We start from the raw sequence: 9,858 nt of genomic DNA, 5'->3' as shown, positions 1-9,858 counted from the left end.
CACCCCCCCGGAACCATCAGCGTCATCGAAAGCAGCCAGGTATCGATGGCGTCGCTGGTGAGAGACCCACGTCCTGCTTCAAAAACAAAAGGCCCTCAAGCTGGAGGGGGCTAGGCCCGAGCGGAATTTAGGTCGCCTTGTCGGAGATGGCAGCAGCCTGCTGGTACTTGTCGTGGAACAAAAGTCAAGCTACCAATTGGACTCATCGCAACAGGGTCATCCTTGACGGCCAGCTAAAGCAGAGGCAGTACATGCCTGCAGTCTCCTACACACATGTGCTTATGACCGTAATGTTAGAACGAATAGAGATTCAATAGTTTAGAAAGACCTTTTTTTTTTTTAATTGTTTTTTTTTTGTTTAAATAGAAGTTTGAACGGAGATCAGGTTAAGAGTATTAAATATTTTCTTTTTTTTTTTGGCATCTTCAGATGGGCTCTGGTTTTAGCTTCTCTTTCAGGAACGCCTTCACAAACTCTTCCACGATCGCTGGTGTAATTTCCTCCACATCTTTCACGTACTTGGCCCTCTGTGACATGTCCAGAATGGTAAGTAAGGGAGCAGACTCTGGGAGGTTGGTGAAGTCCCGTAGCGATTCCGTCATGTCATCCTGCAACAGAGGAAGAGCCCGTTAATGACTGGAGCAGGGGGGCAAGGACCAAATCAGCGTGTGAGGCTCCGATCGGGAAGCAGAGTGGGTTTGAAAACACTGCTGTCACAGCAACTATTTGCATTTCTAAAATGAAAGGAGGACTTGGATTTATATAGCGCCTGTCACGACCACTGGGCGCCCGTCTCGAAGCGCTTTGCAGCCAGTGAAGTACTTTTGGAGTGCAGTCACTGTTGTAATGTGGGAAACGCGGCAGCCAATTTGCGCACAGCAAGCTCCCACAAACAGCAATGTGATAATGACCAGGGAATCTGTTTTTTTTTTGCTACGTTGATTGAAGGACAAATACTGGCCAGGGCACCGGGGATAACTTGCCTTTAACATAGTAAAACATCCTAAGGCGCCTCACAGGAGCGTTAATCGGACAAAATTTGGCACCGAGCCACATAGGGAGATACTAGGACAGGTGATCAAAGGCTTGGTCAAAGAGGTCGGTTTTAAGGAGCCTCTTAAAGGCAGAGAGAGAGGTAGTGAGACAGAGAGGTCTAGGGAGGGAGTGCCAGAGTTTAGGGCCCAGGCAGCTGAAGGCACGGCCGCTGATGGAGCATTTATTGCCCATCCCGGATTGTCCATGAGAAGGTGGCGGTGAGCCGCCTTCTTGAGCCATTTCATGCTTCTTTGTAGCAGTTTGATACAACTGAGTGGCTCGCTGGGCCATTTCAGAGGGCAGTTTAAGAGTCAACCACATTGCTGTGGGTCTGGAGTCACGTATAGGCCAGACCGGGTAAGGGCGGCAGATTTCCTTCCCTGAAGGACATTAGTGAACCCGATGGGGTTTTTTTTAGCGACAATCCGGTAGTTACATGACAGTACTGATAATCGCTTTTTAATTCCAGATTTTATTTTATTTACTGAATTTAAATTCCCCAGCTGCCGTGGTGTGATCTGAACTCACATCTCCGGATCACTGGTCCAGTGACATAACCACTCTGCAGAGCTACGGTGGCACAGGGCTTACAGCTGGGGCTATATGGGTTCAGGAATCAATCCAAGATGGAGCGGAAAATAAATGTTTGCATATGAGAATGTTTAACATTGAATACTTTTGTTGGCAGAAACCGACAACATTCTGATTCATATCACACAATTCACTTATGCAATGTAAAATAACCTCAAATCCATTTCCTAATTCTTTGACATTATATCTGTATTGGATGGAACATTTCCTAGTAATCAACATCAGATTAGTTTTCCAATAAAACTGCGGTAACAACACTCGCTGTCATTAATCCTCCTGTGTGAGCCTTGGGGCTACGGTGTCAGCTGTGGCTCAGTGGGCAGCACTCTCGCCTCCGAGTCAGAATGATTGTGGGCTCAAGTCCCACTCCAGGAACTTGAGCACGTAAATCTAGGCTGACACTCCCAGTGCAGTGCTGAGGGAGTGCTGCACTGTCGGAGGTGCCGTCTTTCGGATGAGACGTTAAATACTGCATTGTCGTACAAACTCATCTGGTTCGCGAATGTCCTTCAGGGAAGGAAATCTGCCGCCCTCACCCGGTCTGGCCTATATATGACTCCAGACCCACAGCAATGTGGCTGACTCTTAACTGCCCTCTGAACTGGCCCAGCGAGACACTCATTTGCATGGCAATTGAGGATGGGCAACGAAAAGAAAGACTTGCATTTCTGTAGCACCTTTCATGACCACTAGGCGTCTCAAAGCACTTTACAGCCAATGAAGTACTTTTGGAGTGTAGTCACTTGTTGTATTGTGGGAAACGCGGCAGCCAATTTGTGCATAGCAAGCTCCCACACACAGCAATGTGATTATGGCCAAATCATCTGTTTTTTTTGTTATGTTGATTGAGGGATAAATATTGGCCCAGGACACCGGGGATAACTCCCCTGCTCTTCTTCGAAATAGTGCCACGGGTTCATTTTCGTCCACCTGAGAGGGCAGACGTCTGAGTCAGAAGGTCGTGGGGTCAAGTCCCACTCCAGAGACTTGAGCACAAAAATCTAGGCTGACACTCCCAGTGCAGTGCTGAGGGAGTGCTGCACTGTCGGAGGTGCCGTCTTTCGGATGAGACGTTAAACCGAGGCTCCGTCTGCCCTCTCAGGTGGACGTAAAAGATCCCATGGCCACTATTTCGAAGAAGAGCAGGGGGAGTTATCCCCGGTGTCCTGGGGCCAATATTTATCCCTCAATCAACATCACAAAAATAGATTATCTGGTCATTATCACACTGCTGTTTGTGGGGGCTTGCTGTGCACAACTTGGCTACTAAGTTTCCCACAATACAACAGTGACTACACTCCAAAAAGTACTTCATCGGCTGTAAAACGCTTTGAGACGTCCGGTGATCGGGAAAGGTGCTATATAAATGTAAGTCTTTCTTCTTTTCTTTCAATAATTTTGGTAGACCAGTGCTGTATTTTAATGCATTTCACTCTTAGAAGCAAATAGCACCCTGCATTTCAATAAAACTATAATCCGTGAGTAATTTTGAACCTAACTCTTAATACAACATCTTCCCTGATTTTAACAGCTCTGTCCTATATCCCCAAAAGGCTGTGGGTGCTGGTGGACATTTTGAGCTTTCAAGCCTGTGATCCATAGATTTTTGTTAGGCATGGGTGTCAGGGGATATGGCGCCAATGTGGGGAAATGGAGTTGAGGTACAGGTCAGCCACAATCTAACTGAATGACGGAGCAGGCGCCCAAGGGGCCAAATGGCCTCCCCAACTGCTAACATTGTCAGGCACCTGTTTGAAGAGATCTCTTAAAGATGCCACATAGATGGAGTCTGGGAAAACACAAACTGTACACCTGTGTGCACAGGCTGCCCGTGTCCTAACTCACACCAAGTCCCGCTCACCCTGTGCTCGCTGACCTACATTGGCTCCCGGTTAAGCAACGCCTCGATTTCAAAATTCTCATCCTTGTTTTCAAATCCCTCCATGGCCTCGCCCCTCCCTATCTCTGTAATCTCCTCACAACCATCCCCCCCGCCACCCACCGAGATGTCTGCGCTCCTCTAATTCTGCCCCCTTGAGCTTCCCTGATTATAATCGTTCAACCATTGGTGACCGTGCCTTCTGTTGCCTGGGCCCCAAGCTCTGAAACTCCCTGTCTAAACCTCTCTGCCTCTCTCTTTCCTCCTTCAAGATGCTCCTTAAAACCTATTTCTTTGACCAAGCTTTTGGTCGCCTGCGCTAATTTCTACTTATGCAGCTCGGTGTCAAATATTTTATCTCGTAATACTCCTGTGAAGCACCTTGAGACGTTTCACTATATTAAAGGTGCTATATAAATACAAGTTGTTGTTGTTGTCTGAGGTCAAGGTTGGTCACCAAGGAAACATGAAAAGGAAGAAAGAGGGTGAAGGGCCTAGAGTTAGTAGCGATCTTTCGTATAGCTGACCTGGGAGCACTTGATGCCAGCACTGGGTCTTAAGCTGGAGAAAAAATAAAGTTCTGCTAAGGGTGCCATCTATCATCTTGACGAGGTCTGATTCTCACACAGGGAAACAATCTCATTTACAAGACAAGATGCCCAGAGGAGCTCAGGCAACGTATTAATTTACCGCGGCTTTGGTAATCCACACCTCAATATTGCATAAAAATCAGACCGTGACTTTCCAACGACAGACTGTAAGAATGACGCTCACAATCACCAATTAGCAGTGGCTCGGGAGCAGTGTAGCACAGCGTAGTCCGCAGTGGCTGTCACTTGCTATATGCATCACACTTCCTGCTCATTTCCTCCCCCGCTCTTTGTTCCCTGCTTTTACAACAGTCTCAGAGTTCGGGACATGTCAACCTGGCTAGTGTCAGACGAGCGTAACAAATGTGGAGGACAGCTCTCTGAAGGAGAAGGCCGAGGGTTTTGGGTAAGCCTCTTCAAAACGGCCGGCTGCGTGTGTGTGTGTGTGTCAGTGTGTGTGTGTGTCTGTGTCAGAGTCAGAACGTGTGTGTCAGAGCGTGTGTCTGTGTGTGTGCGTGTGCGCGTGTGTGTGTCTGTGTGCGTGTGTCTGAGAGAGAGAGAGAGTGTGTGTGTGTGTCTGTGTCAGAGCGTGTGTGTCTGTGTCAGAGCGTGTGTGTGAGGGTGTCTCTGTGTGAGGGTGTGTCTGTGTGAGGGTGTGAACTTCATGCCAGCAGGCAGATCCACAGCATGAAGTTCAGCTCAACCGGAATCGAGTGCATTCCCTTTCTACGGACTATGAAGTTATTTTTTGACTCACCCCATTATAAAGACTCTGACGTTAAGGCTGCTCTGATGCCCCCATGGGGCAAATGCACTGACTAGTGTGGTACTAAGGCAAAGCAGGGCGCTGGCAGGTTCAATCCATGGTCCGTGTTGTTAGTTGACACAATGGTAGGAGGCTGCAACTAACCTCAGGTGTCAGCCGTGGCTCAGTGGGTGGCACTCTCGCCTCGGAGTCAGAAGGTCGTGGGGTCAAGTCCCACTCCAGAGACCTGTCTACATAATCCAGGTTGACACTCCAGTGCAGTGCTGACGGAGTGCCGCACTGTCAGAGGTGCCGTCTTACGAATGAGACGTTAAACCGAGGCTGTCTGCTCTCTCAGGTGGATGTAAAAGATCCCATGGCACTATTTCGAAGAAGAGCAGGGGAGCTATCCCCGGTGTCCTGGGCCAATATTTATCCCCCAATCAACATAACAAAAAACAGATTATCTGGTCATTATCACAGTGCTGTTTGTGGGAGCTTGCTGTGCGCGATTTGGCTGGAGTTTCCCACAATACAACAGTGACTACTCTCCAAAAGTATTTCATTGACTGCGAAGTGCTTTTGGATGTCCTGAGGTGATGAAAGGTGCTATATAAATGCAAGTTCTTTGTTTTTCTGTGTCTTGCTGATGTTCACAAACTTGGCCAAGCGGTGCTGTCATGGTTCATGGTGTTATGTGCACTGCTCAATTATAACCCACTGGCTAGCTGCTACCCACACACAAACAGCCTAGTCGGGAGCCTTTCAGAGCATCATGAAATATCCTCGTCTAATCCTGCACTATGACACTCGGCACACACTGACTGCCCCATGCACCCAAAACCGCACCGCTCCAACCACTACAAGCTCAACAGAATATTAAAAGCAGTTGTATGCAGGTATTAAATGTTTATGACCATGATTCAAGGCCGCAAATCATCTCATTGAGACTCTCGTAAGTTCCTGAAACTCTGAGCTCCCTTCGCTTGAAACTGTGCCATCTGTGTCTCAGTGATCAGCATCCCATCTTGGAGTCAGAAGGTTGTGGGTTCAAGTCCCACTCCAGAGACTTGAGCGCAAATCTAGGCTGACACTCCCAGTGCAGTGCTGAGGGAGTGCCGCACTGTCAGAGGTGCCGTCTTTCGGATGAGACGTTAAACCGAGGTCCCATCTGCCCTCTCAGGTGGACGTAAAAGATCCCAGGGCACTATTTAGAAGAAAAGCAGGGGAGTTCTCCCCAGTGGCTTGGCCAATATTTATCCCTCAATCAATATCTAAAAAAAAACATTATCTGGTCATTATCACATTCAAAAAATACTTCATTGCCTGTAAAACGCTTTGGGACATACGATGGACGTGAAAGGTGCTATAGAAATGCAAGTCTTCCTTTTTTATTCCCAGGTGCTGGTTATCCTGACTGTATTAAAACCCTTCGGTTACAAAGGGGAAGTTTAAGCTGTGGCTTGTCACTGCTCATTAGATTATATGCTTTCTTTATTCATACACAGGATGTGGGCATCGCTGGTAAGGCCAGCATTTATTGCCCATCCCTAATTGCCCTCGAGAAGGTGGTGGTGAGCCGCCTTCTTAAATACAACTGTAGTGGCTCCCTGGGCCATTTCAGAGTCAACCACAATGCTGTGGGTCTGGAGTCACATATAGGCCAAACCGGGTAAGGACAGCAGATTTCCTTCCCTGAAGGACATTAGTGAACCAGGTAGGTATTTATGACAATCCATAGTTTCATGGTCACCATTATTGATACTAAGCTTTATATTGCAGATTTTATTTAATGAACTGAATTTAAATTCCCCAGCTGCCATGGTGGGATTTGAACCCGTGTCTCCGGATCATTAGTCAAGATCTCTGGATTATTAGCCCAGTAACATAACCACTATGCCACTGTCCCCAGTATTGCAGGTATAGTGTAGTCAGGGTGGTTGGGACATAAATCCAATCGACCGTATGCCATTTTATCCAGCACAGTCTGGCAGCAATTCTTCAGACATTTGGAGTTCCCAAGCATTACTGGTTGTACACAAGGATTGTACCAGAACCGTTTCCCCAACAGGCACATGGAGGCTGCTGGCCCGACTTGTTCCAATGTAGGATCAGTGGGTGGCTGTAAGGTTCTAGGAAGCCAGCAGGCAGAAACTTTTAGGGCTGAGCAAAATGTCAACTTGGCTGCGTCAATGACCACACAACCGGTTGGCCAAGTGGTGTCAGGAGCTCGCCTGGACAACGTAGAGTCCATGCGAGAGATTCACGCGAGAAAACGTGATCAAGCCTGGGATGAAGTGTCCCTCGAGGTGGGATTTGGCATGAGACGGATCACATTTACTGTGCACAGCACTTTATAAAAGCATTCATCTTTAAAAGCTGGATAATCTGAGGACTATTTACCACTTGGATCGGGATATTCTATTTAAATATTATGTTTGGATTAGGAATTCTACACAAATTAAGTGAGTGGGAAGTGGTCTTTCCATTGAGCTCGATGCGTGGGCTGGATTTCAGGAATCCTCGGTAATGCTGCCTCTGAAAATCAATCTAAGGTAATCGTAGGAGCAGGAGGAGGCCATTCAGCCCCTCGAGCCTGCTCCGCCATTCAATCAGATCATGGCTGGTCTGTGACCCAACTCCATATACCCGTCCATGTCCCTTAAACCTTTGGTTAACAGAATGGCCGATTTAAAATTAACAACTGAGCTGACACCTTCTGCATGTAGAAGTGTTTCCTAATTTCACTCCTGAAAGGTCTGGCTCTAATATTTAGATTCTGCTCCCTAGTCCCGGACTCCCCAACCAGCAGAAATAGTTTCTCACTATCTATTGTATTTGTTCCCCTTAATAGATTGGAAACTTTGATCAGATCACCCCATAACCTTCTAAATTCTAGGGAATGAAACCCTAATTTGTGTAATCTCTCCTCGTAACTTAACCCTTGAAGTCCGGCTAAATCGAAGGTTATATTCCTTTAGACATTTCCTCTTAGATTTCCCACCATTGTCACATTTCACCTTTCATCCAGGAGGTTATGGGTTAACGTACAACATATAGTGCAACGCTAGTGAGAGGACACGAGAAGGATGACCTCTGGTGGGCCGAATGACCTTTCTTTACTCTTGACTCTTCTTGTGTCAGTTGTGGCTCAGTGGGCAGCACACTCACCTCCGAGTCTAAAGGGCGTGGGTTCAAGTCCCACTCCAGGAACTTGAGCATATGAATCTAGGCTGACACTCCCAGTGCTGTGCTGAGGGAGTGCTGCACTGTCGGAGGTGCTGTATTTCGGATGAGACGTTAAACCGAGGCCCTGTCTGCTCTCTCAGGTGGATGTAAAAGATCCCACGGCACTATTTCGAAGAAGAGCAGGGGAGTTATCCCCAGAGTCCTGGGGCCAATATTTATCCCTCAAAACAGATTATCTGGTCGTTATCACATTGCTGTTTGTGGGAGCTTGCTGTGCACAAATTGGTTACCGCGTTTCCTACATTACAACAGTGACTACACTTCAAAAGTACTTCATTGGCTGCAAAGTGCTTAGGGACATCTGATGGGCCTGAAAGGCGCTATATAAATGCAAATCAGTCAGCACGCTGCTTCCTTCAGTACTCTCAATAAGGCTCAAGTAACACAACTGGCACAGGTCTAACATGAATCTTAAAATCAGTCAAATTAACTCTAGCGACAGGTAAGGCGATGGGTAAGAACCAAAGGTGACATGAGGGAAAAACCTTTCTAGGCAGCGAGTGGTTAGGATCTGGAATGCACGGCCTGAGAGGGTGGTGGAGGCAGACTCAATTGTGGCTTTCAAAAGGGAATTGGATTAGTACCTGAAGGAAAAAGATTTGCAGGGCTATGGGGAAAGGGCGGGGGAGGTGCTCTGGCAGAGAGCCGGCACGGGCTCGACGGGCCGAATGGCCTCCTTCTGTGTTGTAACTGTTCTCTGATTCTACGAACTGGCAGACCACAGCGAAAGAAAAAGACGCATTAAAACAGCGCCTTTCACAATCTCAGAATGTCACAAAGCGTTTTTCAGCCAATTAAGTACTTCGGAAGTGTAGTCGCTGTTGTAATGTGGGAAACATGCGCACAGCAAGCTCCCACAAACAGCAATGTGACAACGACCAGATAATCTGTTTTAGTGATGTTGATTGAGGGATAAATATTGGCCCCAGGACACCGGGGATAACTCCCCTGCTCTTCTTCGAAATAGTGCCGTGGGATTTTTTACGTCCACCTGAGAGAGCAGACGGGACCTCGGTTTAACGTCTCATCTGAAAGACGGCACCTCCGACAGTGCAGCACTCCCTCAGCACTGCACTGGGAGTGTCAGCCTGGATTTGTGTGCTCAAGTCTCTGGAGTGGGACTTGAACCCACAACCTTCTGACTCAGAGTCGAGAGTGCTGCCCACTGAGCCATAATGGTCTCATACCTTCCTACTGCTTTACAAAATGCCAGTCTTTACACTCAGCATCAAGAAATTGCATGGGAATGGAGCATCGGAGAAGGAATTGCTGGAATTCAGTGCAGGTCGTGCTGTGCACAATAAAGCTCAGTGAGATGTTATCTTGTTATTTCTTGATTTAAGATCTCAAATTAACAAGAGCGTACGATGAAACAATAATTCAGATTTTGCTTCTATTGCAAAGGAAAATACAAGTGCGAAAGTTATATGGGCCTTGGGGATGTCCCTTAAACATCTGGAAGTCCAAGAACAATAATTGATCATCCTCGCCTCAATCAGCCCTGAACGTGAGGAGTTCTTTCTTTGCTTTCAGACCAGAAACTTAACTGGACCAGTCACATAAATCCTGTGGCTGCAAGAGCGGGTCAGAGGCTAGGTATTCTGCGGCGAGTGTCTCACCTCCTGACTCCCCAAAGCCTTTCCACCAGGCGCAAGTCAGGAGTGTGATGGAATACTCTCCTCTTGCCTGGATGAGTGCAGCTCCAACAACACCCGAAGCTCAACACCATCCAGGACAAAGCAGGCCGCTTGATCGGCCCCCCATCCACC

The 9,858-nt window shown here is 47.5% G+C and overlaps 1 protein-coding gene across 2 annotated transcripts in view; it reads right to left on the bottom strand.

Moving 5' to 3' along the window:
• nxn (nucleoredoxin) overlaps positions 1–9,858 on the bottom strand; it is a 255,001-nt gene that overhangs the window by 641 nt on the left and 244,502 nt on the right. For both annotated transcript variants that reach the window (XM_070858054.1, XM_070858055.1), the window contains one exon: positions 1–608. This exon is cut by the window's left edge and continues 641 nt beyond it. In XM_070858054.1, coding sequence (XP_070714155.1) covers positions 426–608 — 183 coding nt within the window. In that variant the 3' untranslated portion in view covers positions 1–425. The remainder of the gene's footprint in view (positions 609–9,858) is intronic.

The sequence above is a fragment of the Pristiophorus japonicus genome, chromosome 16, assembly GCF_044704955.1.
Source record: "Pristiophorus japonicus isolate sPriJap1 chromosome 16, sPriJap1.hap1, whole genome shotgun sequence".
Taxonomy (NCBI): Eukaryota; Metazoa; Chordata; class Chondrichthyes; family Pristiophoridae; genus Pristiophorus; species Pristiophorus japonicus.
Note: the sequence above shows the minus strand (reverse complement) of the source record. Positions and strands in the feature narration are given on the sequence as shown.